The following is a 22,240-nucleotide window of genomic DNA, read 5'->3' as shown; positions in this document are numbered from 1 at the left end:
ATTTGTACAAATACTCCTTCTTCCCTAGTGATATTAGAGCATGGAATGGGTTGCCTGAGCTAGCCAGGAAAACCAGTGACTTGGCAGAATTTAAGTCATTGGTTAATATGCATGACTAAATGCATGACGCGTAGGACGTAATCATCTTTTTTGAAGTAACGTCTGTATTATATAAGATAAGATATAAAGATTGAAAGCTTCTTGCCAAATAAGTAATTCAAGAATATCAGTTAACCCTTCAGCTCATTTTTCCATAGAGAATGGTGAAGAGCAGGGGTGTGTGCTTGCTTTTGAGAAAAGTTAATATAAAATAAAACGAGGAAATCTACATCAAGTTCCGCACCGACGTATCCAACTTACATCATTAATTCTCCCAACTTAAAATGAAAGAGATGATTGTTACAGAGCTGCTCTATGCGGACTTTTGCCGCTTTTCTTGCGCACACCGAACAGTAGCTTGTTATGGAAGTGGAAAGTTGTTTGCGATAGGTTGGTGGCTATGTGGAGTGAATAATACAAAATAAGCCAGGTCGTCAGCTGTCTTAGGTAACAGAAACGACTCCTTATCGCAGGAGTGAAAAGACTTGTTTTTGTAGTAAATTAAAATATGTTCTAACAAAACATTTTTATAGTCTACTACATCTATTTCATTTTATCTCAAATTGAATTAGTCTATATTGTAATAAAAGTTCAATTTAGAATTTTTTCACAAAGAATTTATATTTAAATTATTTCAAGTTTTATAAGTTAAGATACGATACGCCTACAGCGGTTTAGCTGTCTGCCAGCCTTTTGGTGCTAAAACTCAACGACCGTCAATGACAGAGCTTCAACTAGCAGACAGCGAATTTGACTGCTTCGTTTGGTCTCTCTATCAACCTCATGCTTTAGAAGTCTCCGAACAGAGATAGGTCAGATCCACAAATCAATGTAAAGTGCCTTTTTTTAAAAATGTTGTGTGTAGACAGCGCACAAACCTGGCAGCACAGCATCCAACTCTGCGTCACTGCCTAAAGAATTAGAAAAAAAGTCTCACTAAAGCCAACAGTGTTTTTGGTCGGCTACAATCGTAGAAGTATTTCACACACTGTGCGAAGGTTTGAGGAATACATTTTTAAATTTAATGATTTCCTAATATCTATAGCATTTTTGAATGAAAAACACCCACAACCGAGGTTTTGGAGTCGTCTTGATTCGAGAAGTAGTTGAATCATAAAGAATAATTTTTTTCCTTGGATCTAAAGGCTGCAGTGTAATCCAAGTAAATGTTTATCTTATCTTATAAAATACAGATGTTACTACAAAAAAAAAAAAAAGACTATGGTTAAGCGTCAATCTAGTCATGCATATAAATCAATGACTTTAACTCTGCCAAGTCACTGATGAATTTCCTGGCTGATACAGGCAAACCATTCCATTGTTTAATAGCACGTTTTTTTTTATATCGAAATAGGAATTTATAACAAAGACTGTGAATCCGCACTTTTTAAATTGTTCTTATTACCGATTGAATGATGAATCAATCCAGTAATATTTTTTTTGTAGACTTAAAATAACAAATGTCTACGATTGGAGATATTTGTATTAATTGTTCTCGTTTAAGAAAAATGTAATGCTTATAGTTTGCTATGTGTGCTTTGGTTAAATCTTTGTGTGAATCAGTAGGGGAGGAGAAGGATTCCGTGCTGCCTTTTCACAAAAATTATTAATTTTAAAAAAAGTTGCTCGAGTCTGAATTGAAACTCAAAACTAATACATTTTTAAATAAAGAAATAAAAAACTCCAGTAATGAAATTTTAAAAAAAATGTTTTTCTTCTGTTCTCCTTAGGTGATACACATAGAGAACGACTTCAAGGTTTTGTTATTAAGACATATGATGAAAAAAATGAAATCGGATTCTACAAAGATACAAGTAGTTTAAATAATGTATTGATATATTATGTCATTCTAACTGGAAGAGTGAATAATGCAGTAAACTTAATCTCAATAAGTATTAATGGACAAGACATTTTTCTCACTTTGTGTGAAGTGGAGGCATATGGAGGTCAGTAAGTTTGTTTAAGGGGCTTTTATATCTAATATACAATGTAGAAAGGCGTATGTATATATGTATATCCCGAATAAAAAATCAAAACTGTTTGACCAATTTTAATAAAAATTGGCATAAAAGTTTCTTAGATCATGGCGGAGACCGTAGTTTATGTTTAATGTACCTTCCACAACCGGAGGTTTCTAAAGATAGACAAATAGTACCTAATTGTATCTCAATAAAATAACGAAACTTTTTAACAAATCGGGTAAACCCGTTTTCACATAAATTTATATTGGATATGAATGTGTTGGCTGAACGGGTAAACCCATTCTCATACTCTACTTTTATTTTCGTCGCAAAATTTAAAAAAAAAATGTTAGAGTAGCTTTCTCCAAGTTTGACATAGATTTAAACTCAATCCAGTCTATCAGTAATACCCAAACTAAGATCCACAGGCCCTGGGTCTTATCCGGCTAGTTCACATATAATATCGCTGTATCTCTTCTAGTAAGAAAATACGTAAATTAAAAAATCTTACAATAATGAACATGTATTTTCTCAATGTTAAGACAACATTGATCACTCTGGTAATATTACTTCGATTTTTTAAATATATTTAATGTTCGTATCTCTGATTTTAGAATTTAAACTAATAATTAAAAGTTGTTGAAAAGATTGGTTAGAAAGTTCTTATCTTATTTTATATATTACAGACGATACTTGAAGAAAATAAGATACTGACATTTAAGTATTTGCATGTTCTTGTTGTCTGTTAAAATTCATTCAAACAATTTTTACCAACAGTTTGTTTTTGACTGATTAATTTAAAAACCCCATGCAAATTAATTGAAACACCATTTAGAGAAAACTGGGGGTAATATGATTCGGTAGCCAATACGGGCATTTGTGTGGGTTTTTTTTTCAAATGGTCGGTATTAGGCTATATAAAATTTGCCAAAGTGAAGAAACAATATACGCTATTTAAATTCACGTTAGTTTAATAAAAAAGTTTTTCTAGAAAATTTGGTCGTTTTCTTTACATCAAATTACATTTTTTTAAAGGATATCTAAATGCTTAAAATAAAAGCTATCCTATTCTATTTGATATATAATAAATACGTGAGCAAAAATTAAGCATAAACCAGTTTAAAATTCTGATCAGGGTTGTAATAAAAAAATTGTCAGTGTTCTACAATGAGGGTAATATGTGATACATTAGAGTCCGATGTGTTTTTTTTTTTTAAATCTTTATTTGCTCAAATTTTACATCTAGATTATTCAGTTCTACCATAAGAATGATACAATTTAACCAAAAAAAAAGATTTTTGTTCTTTCCATTATTAAATACTTGAATCATTTCTTTATAATTTAAACTTTTCATGTAAATAAGCCAAATAGAAGTATTTTAAATATATAATTTTAAGTTGGTGGGGTGGGTATTGTTTACCTTAGCAACCGTTTCAAAGATCCCCCCCCCCCAATTATTTTTTTTAAATTATATTTGTTATTAAGAATTATGAACTAAAAATGCGATATTAATGTATAACTAAACCATTAAAATAAAAAAAATAATTAAAAAGGGATGCTACTCTTGAAATACTATTAGGCAAGTTTTTTATTTACATTAGTGACTGAAAACAGCGAAATTTTTTACTAAGATTTTTTCTGCAAAAAATGAGTTGACATGTCTAGATCTACCTACATTCTACTTTTACTTTGTGTGCATTTTAGTTTATTTAAATCAACATTATACAATTAGGCAGAGAGTTATAAAAGAAAGGAAGTTTTATGGCAGTAGGAGATAAAATAAAAGTAAATACTAAAATAGTACTAGATCTAGATTCTAGATAAATCTTGTACATATCACCAAATATCGATTATGGAAATATATTACTAATGAGGGACCTTTTTTTCATGTAAATTAAGCAAGAACTTGTAGTATTTAGTAAATCAAAATGCTCTTGAATTTGAATTTGATGGTGAAAAATTCACATTTTTGGGGTCAGAATTGGAAAAATTGTATCTTTTTCATTTTAAGAGGTAGCATAATACTTTCTAGTTCATTCCCAGTGGTGGCCTAAGTTCTACAAGTGTGTAAAGTTTGATGACAATACATTCAAATTTAAAAAGTTATATTCCTTCACAAAACTACTATATTTTACCTTTACGGCAGCCGTATTGGATACCCAATTTGCATTTTTTTTTATTTTTTAGTAATCTACAAACTATACTTAACATAATAGATTAAAAAAAAACTTTTTTCTCATTTTTTTTTTGGATTTTTACTCTTATGGTAGAAATGTACTAGATGACTCCCGCAAGCACTAATATAATAAGATCATTTTCTAATCCAATTTAATATTTAATTTTTATGTTTATAGAGTGTCCTGCGGGTAAATGGAGTCTACCCTGTAGTAAACAATGTTCTGCTTTATGTCCTGACACCTGTGAAAGAGACACTGGAAAATGCAACACTGTATGTATTGGATACAGTAACCCACCGCAGTGTGATACAGGTTAATTTTTATTTTCAAATGCATTAATTGATACTAATATTGTTATTATAAAATTAAGTGAAGCATGTTATTGTTGTGTTAGTAATGTGTGTGTTTTGTTTTACGTCCTAAAGATTGTAGATCTAAATTTAGACTAGTGACAACAACACTAGTGTAGACGTGGAGTAACGATCCTTTGCTTGAATAGAATCCAGAAACACAGAAACTGAATATTTTAAGTACACAAACGAGTCTAGAATAGACTGACAAAACGACTATATTAATGTAATTGAATGATAACAATAATAAGGTTTGTCTTCGAGTCCGAAGATTAGTGAGGAATACAGTATTTCCAGTGGCTGCAAAGCCCCAGCTGTGACCTTCATATTTTGCCACAACCAAGGCAAGCATAACCATTGTCCGCAGGTGGTCGATTTAGATTTTCTTTTCGTCGTCTGTGTTTGTCCTCGGCAGCGGATTTTCTTTCGGTCTCAAATGTGTCTCTCGCTGCCTTCGTGAAAGACCTCCAGCTGTCTTGTTCTGAGGCTGCATGCAACCAGGTGCTCTCTTCTATGTCAGCTAAGGAAAGTTGACGCCTAAGCTGGTCTTTGAAGCGTTTCCTTAGGGCGCCTCTGTTAAGTTGACCACAAAAAAAGACTGCCTTTGGCATACGTTCGTCTCCTATACGGGATACATGTCCTGTCCAGCGCAACTGTCGACCATCAGAAGTCCCTCTATACTGTCCATGCCGGCGTTTGCAAGGACATCGCTGTTTGCAGTGCGGTATGTTAGCATGATGGAGCGCAAGCATCTTTGGTGAAAGCGCTCAAGAAGTCTTAGTCGTTTCCTGTATAGTGTCCATGTCTCAGCGCCATAGAGAAGGGTTGGGAGAACAACCGCCTGGTAGACATTGATTTTTGTAGGCAGGCGGAGCGATTTGTTCCGCCAAACTCTCGAGGAATAAATCTATCAAGACTGATTGTGGCTGTCTCGTCTTGTGATATGAGTATCAGACTTTCGTTTCGATGTGTTCGAATCTTTTGGAAGTTTGAGCTTGGATAATGTTAATTTCTAAACGAACGTCCGAAACTTAGTCAATGGTATAATAAAAGCATTAATGTACAATTAACTACATCAATCATGCCTATTTGCAAAACTAACAAGGAAATGTAAAAAAAAAAAAAACTTTTGTAAAAAAAAATTCTTATATTAAGCGTAATTTTATAAAGTACCAGGTGACCGAGCCTCGCTCGGATGAATAATTTGTTAAGGATTTTCTTTATTTAGTATGTTTGATTTATTATATTTTGCCCATATCTGAGACTTAATAATTGTTGTGAACGATAAGCTTTCATGAATATAAGTACTGAATTTAGATCACCTGCTCTAAACACTGCCCAATAGCTACTGGCCACTTCTTAGAGCAATCATTGCTACAGAAATAAATTGGTGTGAGTTAGCACGGCCATCTGCAAGCTAGAAACACCAGCTAAGAGGTCCACTACTACTACAAACTTAGTCTGCAGCACCAGCTCTCTACTGCTAAACAGGCAGTGGCCTAACCCTAACGCCAGCTTGCCTATAGCACAGAAGACATCCCGAGCCGACGTCCGAAGACAGAGCCGGATGACTCATCCTTCTGAGTGCCAGTCCTACGACCACTAGAAGACGACCAACTGGGCTAGCAGCTAAGAATATAAGTAGTCGGACATAGGAACACTTTTCCAATCACTCACCAATCAGCAATCAATGATGAGCAATTATTTTAGATATTAATACACCCATTTCACTTCTCGATTATATTTTTTTATATCAAATTATCTCGTGTAATCTTTTAGTCATTAAATCATTTTAATTTATAAACGTAATATATTGGTCTGTGTTCTTACTGTTAGTTGCGGTGTGCCTCTTCAAAATCTTGTTTATGTGAGCGGGATAAATTAATAAAATTTCCCCTAGACTTCAATAAACGTGCCAAAAATATCTATCTAAACATCTCGTCACAGTGCACTATCTTGCTAAATTTCTGCCCTGACTATCCGACGTCTTTGAACCAATTCCGCAGCTACTTTATACATATATCCCTTGGACATGGTCAAAAAAACATGACAGTGCATTTCGTGACCCACAATCCATGGTGACTCAAGCTCCTGTGTTAGCATTCTACAATCCACTTAAAGAAAAACCGTGAACTCGTGAACACACTGAACAGTAGAACTAGGGAGACTACGATAGGACAATCAAACAGATACATAACATACATAAACATAAATACACAAATACATGTAACAGTGTACTGCTGTGAACCTAGTGACGCAATCGATGTCTAGTTTTTTTTTTCCTTTTACGTCATGGGAAAAAAATTCATTCATAAAACATTAAAGCCAATTTTTTTTTTTTTTTGATAATGAGACATTTTAAAACCGTTATAATGGTCGACCTCGAGTTTTCACGATGTGGCCAGTGAGTTGAGAATTTTCTCTCTCACTAATATTCACATACCTTGAAATTTTAAAGAAATCTGTTAGAGAGCCGTTTTCGAATTAAAATTGAAATATATATATATATTGTTGTAACTCCGCTCCCTTGCCACACTGATGGTGCGCATCTGAGCACCATTGAACACTAGTAGTACAAGACATATTTAGACAGGAAGATGAACTGTTACAGATCCGCCTGCAGTGATCTGCAAGTCTGGGCTGTCTTGACTCAAGAAAACGTCCTTGGTGCTATCTGTGAACTGTGTTGAGGACCTGGGGTAGCACTGGGAAGTGTGTCGGCGCCCTGTAGTGAAATGCAGATAGAAAAGGACGTGTGTCACTTGAGATAGGAGACTCTGGGACTTAATAGCTGAAGTCCATGCCTATTTGTGTTGATATTGCTAGAAAGGCAGACGGCCTTAGTTTTGTCTTCATATTTCCTCTATATCTGAAGCACCCAGGTCCATGACCCAATGGGATCCGTAGGGGAAATTAACAGACAACAAAAATTAACCTTTTGATAGCTTAAATGTATCGAATTTTTCGATAATTTTACTAGGTATCCATCTTGTATTTTCGTTATTAAATTATATTTTTGATAAAAAGATATAATTGCGATGTCTTCGAATCCGAAGATTAAGAGTGAGTGCAGTGTTTCGCATGACTACGTAAAACCAGACAGACAAAGTGAGCTTTGTAAAAATGATGAACAAAAATCAGTCAAATCAATTATGAACAATTAATTGCATCGATCTTTCCGTTTTTGCTGAAACCTTTTTTAAATTTTGGTTTTTAACTAGAAAATGCATTAAGTCCACTAGAAACGAACGAAGGTTAGCCTTAATTACGGTTTCTATGTTGTTGTTTGTTTTAATGTATTTAGCGGAGATTCTGAAAATCTACGTAAATCCAGTCACTTGCCAGTTCCACATGCTCAATTATGACATCAAACCTTTAATATTTTCAAAAACATTAACATTTTTTAGTAGATGGAATGGAAAATTTCAATTTGGTATTGATATTTAAAAAAATAATGTTAATTATAACAGGACACTTTTCTTTATATTGTAAATCGACATTGGACATTTTTTATAAAATGGGAGAAAAATCCATCAATATCATGTTTTTTTGTGTCTATGAAATTCGTACATATCGATAAACTTTTTTTTAACTATTTAATATTTTATTATTATTATTATTATTATTATTATTATTATTATTATTATTACTATTATTATTATTATTATTATTATCATCACACTTTTTAGCTGGGTAGAATCAAATTGAATTGCAAATGCGTAAACAAAGACCAGCACAGACATTTCCTTCACACATATATTTCTCTTTAACAAAGTATGATTTGTAACCAATGTCATTTTAAAAGGATAATAATTAATGATTACTGATCAATTATTAAATTCATTCGGTTTTTCATATTCAGCCTGCTCTAGTGGCAAGTGGGGCATAAATTGTCGCCATACCTGCAGTGATAGATGTGAAGGCACGTGTAACGCTAAAACTGGACAGTGTGACCAAGGATGTAAAGGATATATTGACCCACCTCTCTGTAAAACTGGTAAAATTTGTATAGCAGTAAAGTTTTATATTTAATTGGTATTTATTTTTTAAAAAGATTATAGTATATTGAGCCCTAATGAAATTAAAGACTTACACCATAAGCAACTTAAATTTACGATGAAATGAATAATGGGGGAAACATTTGGGCTCGGGAGATATTTACTTAATGAATGAGACATAACTGGCAATAGTGAGTGTTAAAACATAATAATCTAAGTAAAAATGTGGCTTTGAAGAATGTCATCAGAGAGCAATATTTTATTGTTTCTTAATCTATGGACAACAGTAATGAATTGTTCTTCGTATACGTTTTATTAAATCAAATTCTATAGCGAAGAACCTAGTTCTCGGCTTGTTTGTTGAGGAGAGACTGTTTGTGATTATGTTATCTTATAAAATACAGTCGTTACTTCAAAAATGAATTTGATTACGTCCAACGCGTCCAGCCACGAATGTTAACTGATAACTTAAATTCTGCCTACAATTCAGGCAACCCATTCCATACTCTAATAGCACTAGGGAAGATGGAGCATTTGTATAAATTTGTCCCAGCATATAGAACGAGGTATCTGCCTTTTATCTTTGTGATTATTCTCTTAGGTGTCGCCTACCTCTGGTTTATGATATTTTGACCGTATATAAAAAATCATTACTTAATTACAACTTATTGGTTAACTTTTTGGTTACTTTATTATGAATAATTGTGCAATATATCAAGTTGATTCACGGACAGGTAAGTGGTAGAAAAAAAAAGTGTAATAATGAACCCAGACAGATCGACAGATCGAGTTCATTCAAGCTTTGTAATTAAACATCGAATTATTTTTTTTTTAATAATGAAACTCACAATGATTATTTACAATGCTTTGAGATGTTTAAACGAATAAAGCGAAACTTTATTTACAGCCTGTACCTCTATCACATGGGGTACCAATTGCAGTTCCAACTGTAGCGAACATTGTTACAACTCCACGTGCAACTCACTTAATGGAAACTGTATCTATGGATGCAAGCCTGGATTTCAAAAGGCAGACTGCACAGAAAGTAAGACTGTCTTCCCATACTTGATAAGACTTAGCTCTGTTAACTCATGTTATAAGCAACTCCAGCTTTGGTGCCTTCCCCAAATCCATTCTACCATTATTTGTCCTGTTATTTCTGTCATGTTTAGAAAGCCAAAAGTAAAGGCGGTCAGACGGTTTTTAACATTCTCTTTTACATTCGCTTACTTTGTTTGAAGTTTATGTATATATAATTGTTATCAAGAAACCTAAAAAGCATTTAGAAATATATTAGTAGGGAAATTTACACGACCTTTTCTCAAACTTAAATAATCGAGTCCTAATAGAATATTACCATCGTCTTTGTCGTTAGAAGTGACATTATACAGTAATTAAATTTTCAATAGTCATCAAACATTTTGGGAGCATGGTGGCTGAGTGAGTAAGCGCTTGGCTTCCGACATTTTGTCATTAATGATGCAGTAGCTCAATGATCTTCTGGAAGTATACGGCTGTACATGAATCAACTCATGAACTAACTCTCAAGCTACAATCTCTAGTTCCTCACTTCTTGAGTCATACCAACTCTATGTTCCTGACGATAGAGTCTCATAGTTGATATACCTGAGATGAACTCCAATTAGTGCCTTTAAGCTCCCATACAGGTCAAGTGACTCTGCAGACAAACTATCCCGCAGCTCATAGTTGATATACAGAGTTTCAATGCACACTGTCACTCGCCCTAAAACAATAATGTTATAACAATCGCTATAGTCTATTCTAACAATTAAACAATATCCTCTATAGTTACAACAATCCAAGATGTTGAGAAAAAAATACAAGTAACTTACTCTCTAAAAGTGGAGAGATGACACGGCGTTTCAACAACAACAACATCTATTATTAGACCAAACAGTACTTAAGTCAATAACTTGTCATAATCTTACAGCAAACAGTACTTAACTCAATAACATGGCCTCCTTCTCTTCCACCAAACAGTACTTAACTCAATAACATAGCCTCCTTCTCTTCCACCAAACAGTACTTAACTCAATAACATGGCCTCCTTCTCTTCCACCAAACAGTACTTAACTCAATAACATGGCCTCCTTCTCTTCCACCAAACAGTACTTAACTCAATAACATGGCTTCCTCTTACAAGTTACAGGGATATTTCCTTCTATATACATAATACACACTGGTCATTCTCGGAAATCAAAAGGGTTAGTCCTTGTTATCTATGTATGAAATGATGTGAAGTCATCTGTTTCTAGCTCGGACTGTAAATATGTCAGATACATATTAGAGTTGGGTGGATTCATAGGCGTTCTGAAATTCACAACTTTCAAAATCTTAGTCTTTCATAGGGACTCGAGCTCGAGACCACACGTTTCGGAAGCTTAGTGCTTTACCACTCAGCCATCAAGCTGCTTTTTATGAAGAATTTAAGGATTCTTCTCCGTAATAACGTGTTTGACTTAAGACTAGTATGTAATAGGACAAAGGTCACTGGATGATAGGCTCTTAGAATAATAAAAAATTATCTTTTAAACAGGATTTCATGTCAAGAAAACTTTTTCTAAAGACTTGATAGTGCTTATACATGTCGTTATATCCAGAGAATTGAAAAACTTTAAAGAAGTGTTTCCAGTAATGAATGTTTTAAATTTATTTCCTGAAGACATTTCTTTTTCTTTTTTTTTTTTAGACTGCCCTAAAGGACAATGGGGACAAAACTGTTCTAGTGCATGTAACGAAAACTGTTACGACGGAAGGTGTAACAATGTGAATGGCAGCTGTGTTTTCGGCTGTATTGATGGGTTTCAGCTTCCAAACTGTACAATGAGTAATTATCTTATCTCATTTTATTACATTTATTACTTGTCGTAATCGTAAAGCCATAAAAATGTTATAAATGTAGACTAGTGTATATAGCTTAAAATTAAACTAATGAATCCAAGTTTACGGAATATAGAAATAAATCTCTATAATTTTAATTACATTTTGTGTTTAATACTTACTTTTTTTTTTCTTTAATATAAATTATCTTTTTTTTTTATTTCACATTTTTTAAAACTTGAAATCTCTTGACGTCCTAACAAGAGGGGTTATATTCCATTGACTTTGGCCTATGTAGTTCGTTTGTTTGTTTTTTTTTTGTTTTTTTTTGTTTTTTTTTTGTCTAAAATTTTATTATATAGGGCGTAATAAGAATTTTGATTCTTGGAAATGTTAGTAAACTTCCATCAAAAGTAAACATTACTGTGTGCCAGCCCAGACTTTATGCATGATGTCAGAAGATGACCTCTGTCAATTTTGAAATCCAAGACCATCATCGCAAAGCATTTGGGAAGCTCATTACCTGAACATGCAACAATTGTATCCACTATACAACATATAAACTTAAACAGTGTGAAACCTCTTAACAATATGAAAACTCTTACAGTATGAAAACTCTTAACAGTATGAAAACTCTTAACAGTTTGAAAACTCTTACAGTATGAAAACTCCAACAGTTTGAAAACTCTTACAGTATGAAAACTCTTACAGTATGAAAACTCTTAACAGTATGAAAACTCTTACAGTATGAAAACTCAAACAGTTTGAAAACTCTTACAGTATGAAAACTCTTAACAGTTTGAAAACTCTTACAGTATGAAAACTTTTAACAGTATGAAAACTCTTACAGCTTAAAAACTCTTAACAGTTTGAAGTATGAAAAATCTAACAGTATGAAAACTCTAACACTATACATCTCAACTTAATGCTATCCCAAGCAGTCATCAAATCATTAACTCTTTACGTCCAGAATGTTTCAGAGGAACTTACGGAAGAAACTGTTCATCAAATTGCTCGAGTACCTGTGAGAATGGTGAATGTGATCCAGTCAATGGGGCTTGCGGGTTAAGTAGGTCCATTTTACTTCAAATTTGAAGAGTAATAACCTTTATACTAAAACTGGAGCCAATTTATCATAACAGGAAGAACTCCGTCCTAAAAACTATATCATCCAATAATTTAGAAGTTATTTCCCATATTCGATATCAATGAAAATAATTAATTACCATTATTTAATGGACTAATTGAGTATTTTTGTTTATTGATTCATGTTTTGTTAGGTAGAACAAATAATTGTGCAAAAGAAGAAGGAAGAAGTAGTATTAGCACTTATTTAAGGTGACTAAACCCAACAAATTTTGAAATTTCTTAGAATTATGAAGTTTTAGTTTCCCTTGTTACATAAATCAAAATAATAAGTGTATCAGTAATTAAATGTCTAATTGGTTACTTTTTTATTGACTCATGTCTTGTCTATGCCAATGAACAATTGTGCGAAGTTTCAGCTTGATCCGAGATTGGGTGTAGGAGAAATAACATGTGCACACTTTTTACCAGACAGACAGAAAGACAGAGTGAGTTGGTATAAACTTTGTAAAAATACCGTTACTTGTATTTTTGTGTGCGATATAGGCGATGGTAAAATCTGTTTTACAAGAACTTTTTAGTTCTTATGATTTAAACATGACAGAAAGAAAGGCTTTTCCCTTTCAAAATCCTATAAAATCACAAACCTATTTCACTTTTTATAGTAACTTAATATCTATGTTGATCATCATATTGTCATACTCAGGAAGAATACTGTTATTTTGCTCCGGTTCTTTTTTTATTGTACGCCATATCATATCATACTAAATAAAAGGCATCAATGCTGTTTAAACTCTATGTCAAGATGCTTAATCGACCTAAATCTAGTCAACTTACTTGTTGTAGGATAATTTTACATTTTACATTATATTATTATAAGATAACCCCCATTATATTAGGAATGTTCATGCCAAGTTTCATTAGGATTGGAGAAACGGTTCTGATTTTTTTTAAAGGACATACACACTTCTTACATTGTACTTTATATATTACAAATATAATTTGTTTGTGCACCATCCACTAATAGTTTAGCGCAACATCTATTTTTTACTTTATAAAAAATGAACTATTTCTAATTCTATGCACATATTTATAAAATGTATACATAAAAAAAGACTTGATGGACATCGGTTTGTTTTAGTAGTACAGATTTAAATGGCGCAAACAAAAAAAGAGTCTAGCAAAAGAAAGATCTTTTCTAGTGCCCGAAAATTGAGAAAACAATATTTATCACGCTTACTTTTCAGAATCCCCATCCACTTGATGATAATTAAATCAAATTCGTTTTGGAAAGTTACCTCTACATGAACCTTTGCCCAGCTATCCCATAACGGAGGCAATCTTTCTATAATAAATCACCGCTAACCGCAAAAAGAAGGTCACCACATCTTGCGACACCCGTAGGAATAGATCTAATTGCCCAAAACGAACAGTCACGTAATGTCCATGTTTAAAACAACGAAAAATACATGATATTTATGTTTGACTGGAGCTACTGTGATTTTGGAATAGAATAGATAGGAAAGCACGTGACTCCAGGATGTTTGATATTTGTTTTACGATTGGTGAACGTCCGTTGGCATAGCGACTGAGATAAGTGTTAGCGAGACTAAAGCTCTTTATTTCTACATGCAATGTATTCAGTACTTTGGAAGACTACTGGAGATTGTGGCTCCACTATCTTCTTATGGTTGTCTCTCCAGCTTTAATTAATTAAAACGTATTATATCTATCAAACACAAAATAATATCCAATCACAAAGGTTCCTTTTTACAAAGCTTTCATCAACTCACTCTGTCAGTTATTTCTCCCACACCCATTTTCTGATCAAGCTGAACCTTTTTTTTTAAAATAGCTTTTATATAGCGCAACATTCATGCTTATAGCATGCTCAGAGCGCTATGGTCTAGTCTCATTTGTGGACCAGTGTGGGAAAGGGGTCACTGGGAGTAGGTTTTCAGTGCTGCCTTTAGGCGCTCAGTAAACACAACTCTGCTCGAGTTGGGTGTCGAACCTCGAGCCCGCTTCATAGGTGGCCAAGACAACCCCAAGCGTACTTAGCCTCTCGGCCACACATCCCACAACTTCAACTTCACACAATTATTCTTTGGCATAGACAAGACATGAATCAATTTTAAAAAGTAAAGAATAAATCAAATAATTACTAGTAATTAATTATTTTGTTTAAGACCAACAACGGAAACTAGCCCTTCAGTATTAATGAATACGGCTAAATTTGTTGGATTTTTCCCCATTATATATATGTTAACGTTTTTTCTCCCTCACAAATTCATCGATCACGTTGATACTTCAAACAATTATTTATGATAGCTAACAAAACATGAATCAATTTAAAACAAAAAACAAATCAGTCATTTTTTTTAAATATCATATTTGGGAAACAACTTGTTTATTATTGATAAATATAGTTTTAAATGAGGAGTTCTTCCCTTTTAGATAAACTTTGAAAAAAAAAAGATTTTTTGTCATATTTTGCTTATTGTTCTTGAATTTTTCAGTGGCCACAGATGATAGCTCCGGTACATCTACGGCTATAGGTATCGTGCTGGCTTTACTAGTTGTGATACTAATTGTGATTGCAATTATCATGTTCAGAAGGTATGTTGTCATTTGCATGTTTTTAAAAATGCAACCGTATAGAATTATAGATAGTATTTATTGCATTATTCTGTCTTTTCATTTTCCTTTCATTGGTAATGAGAAATGTGTTAAGTGTTTCGTATTACTAAATGGTTTTTGCCCGCAGCCTTGATACATTAAATAGTTTTCCAGAGGATCTTGTATGGAGAAACACACCTTCGTTTATGTCGCTGTACGCATAATGCAGTAGACAGGAGAAGAATATGCCAAACAGAGTAGGTGCGAGCACACATCCCTGCTTGACACCACTGCAAACCTCAAAAGGTGCTGATTGGGCTCCATTGAATTTGACAGTACATTTAGTTTCCTCGTGAAAACATTCAATTAACTTCAGTAGTTTGGGAGGGCAACCTATTTTCCTCAGGAGTTTGAAAAGGCCACTTCTGCTGACCATGTCAAAAGCTTTAGTCAGATCAACAAAAACAATGTAAAGGGGTCTGTCTCTCTCTCTAAATTTCTCCTGCAGTAGTCGTAGAGAAGATATCATGTCTATAGTGGACCTACCACTCCTGAATCCACACTGAGACTCTGGGTAGACTCTAGAAGCTATCACTTGAAGCCTGGATAGTGCCACTCTAGCAAAGATCTTGCCCACTATACTGAGGAGAGAGATACCCCTATAGTTGTTGCAATCACTCCGATCCCCTTTGTTCTTGTATATTGTGACTATAGTTGCGTCACGCATGTCCTGTGGGACATGACCTGTTTCCCAACAGCGGCAGAGGAGAATATAGAGTTCAGGGAGCAGGAGTGATTCGTTGACTTTCACTACTTCCACTGGGATACCATCACTCCCAGGAGATTTTCTATTTTTTAAGCAGTTAATTGCTTTTTTGAGGTCACTAAGGCTCGGAAGCTCATCTAGGCATTCCAGTACTGGAAGATCTGGTAGAGAAGCCAGGGTGACATCGTCTACTGTATTCTGTGTGGCATAGACTTCGAGGTAGTGTTCTGTCCATCGTTCTAGCTGCTTGGTTTGATCTGTAATTTTTTCTCCTGATTTGGATAGAAGGGGGGCAGGCTTAGACACTGCTGGACCCAGGGCCGCTTTAATGACATCAAATAGAGCTTTGCTATTTCCTGAGTGGAGACTGTCTTGGATTCTGTTGCAGGTATCCCTCCAGAAGTTGTTAGCACATTTTCTAGCCATTTGTTTTGCCTCTTTATTAGCACTTTTGAAGGCCTCCAGAGATTTTGGATTAGGCTTTGTCTTGTGAGCGTGGTGTGCAGATCGTTTTTTCTCGATGCAAGGTTCCATATGTGCTAGATTCGCCTCAAACCAGTCTACATTTTTGTGTTTTTGAGGCCCAAAGGCGGTGATTGCCGAACTGTAGATTACGTCTCTTAATTTCTCCCATCTGATCGTCAGGGAACTCCTGTATGCTGATGATGCAGCTATTGTGGCTGATTCTGATATTCAGCTACAGTCCATGGTTGACAAACTATCTGCTGCTTGCCAGAAGTTCGGCTTAAACATCAGTCAAAGCAAGACTAAGATACTTGTCCAAAACACAAACACTGCACCTCAAGTAAGCATTAATGGCCAACCACTAGAAATTGTTGATCACTTTTGTTACCTTGGCTCCATCATATCCAACAACACTCTACTGGATAAAGACATAAACAACAGGATAGCCAAGGCAATGGCCACCATGTCACGGTTGCAGAAAAGAGTCTGGGACAACATATTGATGACTAGCAGTACTAAAGCCCTAGTCTACCGGACCTGTGTGTTGAGCACCTTGCTGTACGGAAGTGAAACATGGTCAACCTACTCATGGCAGGAAAAAAAGCTGAATGTCTTCCACCTCCGATGCCTAAGGCGGATCTTTAAAATAAGGTGGCAAGATAAGATAACAAATGAGGAAGTGCTACATAGAGCAGGATGCCAGGACATCCGCTCTGTTATCAGCAGCAGACGCCTTGGCTGGCTTGGCCACGTTCGTAGAATGCCAGTAGGTCGACTTCCACAGGACATCCTGTATGGCGATCTAATTGAAGGCAGGAGAGCCGCTGGTCGCCCACTTTTACGTTATACGGATGTATGCAAACGCGACATGAAGCTCTTCAAAATCGACACTGGCAACTGGGAAGAGGTGGCACTGGACAGATCCACATGGAGAGAGAGCATAAAGGAAGGGTCACAGATTGCAGATGTCATACACAACAGAAGCAGAAAGAAGGGTGAAAATGCAATGGCGCCTGGTGATTTTATATGCCCAACCTGTGATCGCAGCTGTGTATCAAGGATTGGCCTCTTTAGTCACACAAGAAGTTGCAAAGGGAAAAGATCGTCTCACGAGACGTAAAATGCCACAGAATTACTAAATGAGTCACAGATCTATTTGCTATCTTAGTCCTATCTATAAACAAATTCGTGAATAGATTTAAGCAAAAAGGATATTTTGTTTCTTAATAAATATTTTTGTTAGTGGTTTATTTTCACGGTTACCCCAACAATGTCAAGGACGCTAATAAAAACGTCACTGTGGCCAACTAAAGAAAGATGAGCTATAATTTTATCGATATTTCAAAGCAAGGTCATTGATTTTTTCTGTCACATCTCCTTTGTTAATGTTGCCTATTTGTTTTAATAAGTTCTAAGTCAAAGAATGAAAGTCTATTTTTTATATATGTTAAAATTTATTTTCACTAAGTTGGACTTAATTAGAATTAGATTTTCCCGCGCTGTTGGGCGCACTGAGGGGGGGGGGGCGGGTGAGCAAGTTGCCACCACAACGATCTGCCTCTGGCAATGTCTGTATCATCTTCCCACCTGGTGTCCACTGCTCCGAGGTCTTCCATGAAAGTGTGGAACCAGTTTAAATAAAGATGGTAAGAAAACAAAAAAAATGTGTTTGCAGTGCTAAAAAGTGCAAACAATGTTTCAAATACCTTTTAAAAAGCAAAGCACATCAACACTTTTTTTGTGTTTTACACCGCATACACCAAAAACGAGGTATTTATAGTTATTCCTTCACGTATGAATGTGTCCTATACATTACTTTGTACTAAAACTTTAAGGAAGAAAAGATTGCAACAAGGAAACTTATCTGCCCTTGAAAGATTAAGTAAAGAAAATTTGGCGTCTGCTGAAATTGTAAACGCAGGTCAGTTGAATTTATTCATGCATGTCTAATTATTATAACAGCATTATCTTTAGCATTTGTACCAAAGTGTCAGTAAGATACCAGTAAAACATTAACACCAGATAGTGTCATCGATGTAGATTTAAAATGAAAGAAAGCTAACACAAAATCCTTTTAGATACAAAACCTATCTAGGGGAATAAACCGCAGAATCACTGCTCTGAGTCTAAATAATACAGAAATAAGCTCCCCTTTTCTATATAAAAGAAAATTAATTAATTACTTCTAATTTATTTACTACCTGGTAAATGTTTTGATTAATTCATGTTTTGTTATGTACAATAAATAATTGTGTAAAGTTTCATTTTCATCAGAAAGTGGAAATATGAAAAATACGTGTGCAAAACTTTTACTTGAAAGACAGACAGAAGTGATATATTTTTATATTTTTTTGAAGTAGCGGGCAATGGGACTGGTATATAGTGCATGTTTCCTTTAGGACTGGAGTGAAGAGTTCTTAAATAAAAATAACTTTCCAATTTTTGTTTCTTAAAAAGTAGCCCTTTCAAAACAATAAATATGTCACATCTATTTCTTTGGCCAACGGTTAACTAAGCTTTTGTACTGTATTGTACTGTATGGTACAACTTATCTATTCTACTGTATGGTATAACTAGCTATTGTACTGTATGGTATAACTAGCTATTGTACTGTATGGTATAACTAGCTATTGTACTGTATGGTATAACTAGCTATTGTACTGTATGGTATAACTTAGCTATTGTACTGTATGTATATCTTAGCTATTGTACTGTATGGTATATCTTAGCTATTGTACTGTATGGTATAAATTAGCTATTCTACTGTATGGTATAAATTAGCTATTCTACTGTATTTTATATCTTAGCTATTGTACTGTATGGTATAACTAGCTATTGTACTGTATGGTATAACTTAGCTATTGTACTGTATGGTACAACTTATCTATTGTACTGTATGGTACAACTTAGCTATTCTACTGTATGGTATAACTAGCTATTGTACTGTATGGTATAACTAGCTATTGTACTGTATGGTATAACTTAGCTATTGTACTGTATGTATATCTTAGCTATTGTACTGTATGGTATATCTTAACTATTGTACTGTATGGTATAACTTAGCTATTCTACTGTATGGTATAACTTAGCTATTGTACTGTATTTTATATCTTAGCTATTGTACTGTATGGTATAACTAGCTATTGTACTGTATGGTATAACTAGCTATTGTACTGTATGGTATAACTTAGCTATTGTACTGTATGGTACAACTTATCTATTGTACTGTATGGTACAACTTAACTATTGTACTTTATGGTATAACTAGCTATTGTACTGTATGGTATAACTTAGCTATTCTACTGTATGGTATAACTTAGCTATTGTACTGTATGGTATATCTTAGCTATTGTACTGTATGGTATAACTTAGCTATTGTACTGTAAGGTATATCTTAGCTATTGTACTGTATGGTATAACTTAGCTATTGTACTGTATCATATAACTTAGCTACTGTACTGTATGGTATATCTTAGCTATTCTACTGTGTGGTATAAAATGTTTTATTTATCTCCCTTTAATTAAACGAATTGGTTTTTTTTTATTTGGAAAAAAAAATGTCAGGGTCTTCCGCTCCTTCTTTACTCCAGGCCTCCTGACTTCCAAATCTGGCCTCGTTTCAACTGACATAGTAGAGTTCTATAGGAATCCTTTCCTGCATACATCCTCGCCTCAACATTAGTATATATATGAAAATGTTTACTTTTGGTATATATTTGTTTGAATAGAAACAAAGATAGATACAATAAAGAATGAAATTGAGAATCAAAAGATCCCAGTTGAAGAAGAGCAGCCCTACAACGAAGTGGTCGAGGTGGAAGACACTTCCATAAAAGTGGAGTACTTTAACTCTTTCATGGCTTCCAAAAATGAAAACTTCTTCCTCAAACAGTTCGAGGTATATTTTAGTTTTTTTTATTTTTTTTTTATTTCTTTAGTAGTTTCATACATATCCCTTAGGTATATAAATTACTTTGATGCTTTACTAATAACTTTTTTTCTGTGGCATTTCACGTCTCGAGAGATAATCATTTTCCTAAGCAACTTCTAATGTGACTATTTAAGTTCCCCTTTAGACCTTTGGGTGAACTCAGGGGCGCCTTAAAAATTCCGAAATTCAAAATTCCAGTCTTCACCGAGATTCGACTACAGGACCCCAGGTTCGGAAGCCAAGCGATTAAACAATCAGCCACCGCGCCGCGACTGTTTATGACAACCCTTGATACACAGCTGCGGTCACAGGTTAGGCATATATAATCACCAAGGGCTGTTGTACTTTCATCCTTCTTTCTATTACTGATGTGTATGGCATCTGCAATCGGGGACCCTTTTTTATGCTCTCTCTCCATGTGGATCTATCCAGTGCCACTTTTTCCCAGCTGCTGGTGTCGATTTTCAAAAGCTTCATTTTGAATTTACATACATCCGTATAACTTAAAAGTGGACGACCAGCGGCTCTCCTGCCTTCTACTAGATCACCGTACAGAATGCCTCGTGGAAGTCTATCTTATGACATTCTGAGAACATGACCAAGCCAGCCAAGGCGTCTGCTGCTGATAACACAGCGGATGTCCTGGCATCCTGCTCTTTGTAGCACTTCCTTATTTTTTATTTTATCTTGTCACCTTATTTTAAAGATTCCTCCTAAGCTATGAACACAGACTCACAATATACAAAGTCAACACATTATCTTATGTATGTCTTTTTCAACAGAAAATTCCAGAAGTCAATAATGTTACTCAACATGTTGGTTTAAATCCAGAAAATAAAATTAAAAACAGATATAAAAATATTTGTCCTTGTAAGTTTTTTTCTATCTTGGTAAAAAAGTTTTTTTTATATATATTTAAAAATACTGTCTCTGCTAGGTCCAAAATATAAAGTATAATTACAAACTAATTAAATATCACATTTTTCCAAACTTCTTAATCTTATGCTGTGAGAATTTTTTTTAAATGCAAATCAGAGATGACTGAAAGTACTGTAGAGAAAAAAAATATAAAGTCTTTTTTTTTTTCTGAATTTAAGAGCACATAATACGAATTAATTAATGTAAAATGGATGAAAATAGTTTTAAAAATTTCTTAAGAGTTAAATCAAACTTAACAATAATTAGTATCGTAAATTAAATAAGATTGATGAAAAGTTACGATGTACTATGTTGTGTTTGTACAGATGATCATTCAAGAGTACATCTGGCAACAGATCCAGACAAGAAAGATTCAGATTATATCAATGCCTCCTATATAAGAGTAAGTATTCCCTATCGTCCTTTACATCTCTATATCAAGCTATCGTTCATTATTATACTGATGTTATAGAAGCAAGTACTGCATGTCTCATTAATCTTCAAACTCGAAGACAAGCCTTATTATAATTATTAGTAGTAGTAGTAATAGTAGTAGTATTTTAGATGCAAAGTTCCCCCTTCAGACCTTGCGATCTATGGAGCAGATGATGTAAAGGTCATCTGTTTCTGTGGCCTACAATTAACGTGAGTGTCATGTGGCCAGCACAACAACCGACCGCGTCTACTTTTCCCATTAGAACTGGGTGGTCTCAGAGGTGCCCTAAAAATTAATTTAAAAGCCATCAGTTGCTTTGGCCCACGGTTAATGAAGGTGTCATTTCCCCATAAGGGCTGGATGGACTCAGAGGCACCCTAAAGATTCCGAAATTAAAAATCCCAGTCTTCAAAAGGATACGAACCTGGGACTTCCGTTTGGAAAGCCAAGCGCTTTACCGCTCAACCACTCTACCGCCCTTAAATTATGGCTTAGGAAATGCATTTATTAATATAAAATAGCAAATTTATCTATAGCTTAAAAAAAAATACAAAAATATCAAACTACAGAGAAGAAGTAAATAAAACTTCTAT

The 22,240-nt window shown here is 34.4% G+C and overlaps 1 protein-coding gene across 1 annotated transcript in view; it reads left to right on the top strand.

The window, feature by feature from the left end:
• Positions 1–260: 260 nt before the first annotated feature.
• Positions 261–22,240, top strand: part of LOC106064035 (receptor-type tyrosine-protein phosphatase alpha-like) — a 42,540-nt gene continuing 20,560 nt past the window's right edge. The window contains exons 1-12 of the mRNA XM_056028735.1: positions 261–276; positions 1,830–2,045; positions 4,415–4,549; positions 8,450–8,584; positions 9,493–9,630; positions 11,296–11,433; positions 12,397–12,495; positions 15,032–15,131; positions 18,198–18,283; positions 20,091–20,260; positions 21,076–21,163; positions 21,538–21,614. Coding sequence (XP_055884710.1) covers positions 261–276; positions 1,830–2,045; positions 4,415–4,549; positions 8,450–8,584; positions 9,493–9,630; positions 11,296–11,433; positions 12,397–12,495; positions 15,032–15,131; positions 18,198–18,283; positions 20,091–20,260; positions 21,076–21,163; positions 21,538–21,614 — 1,398 coding nt within the window. The remainder of the gene's footprint in view (positions 277–1,829; positions 2,046–4,414; positions 4,550–8,449; positions 8,585–9,492; positions 9,631–11,295; positions 11,434–12,396; positions 12,496–15,031; positions 15,132–18,197; positions 18,284–20,090; positions 20,261–21,075; positions 21,164–21,537; positions 21,615–22,240) is intronic.

The sequence above is a fragment of the Biomphalaria glabrata genome, chromosome 5, assembly GCF_947242115.1.
Source record: "Biomphalaria glabrata chromosome 5, xgBioGlab47.1, whole genome shotgun sequence".
NCBI lineage: Eukaryota > Metazoa > Mollusca > Gastropoda > Planorbidae > Biomphalaria > Biomphalaria glabrata.
Note: the sequence above shows the minus strand (reverse complement) of the source record. Positions and strands in the feature narration are given on the sequence as shown.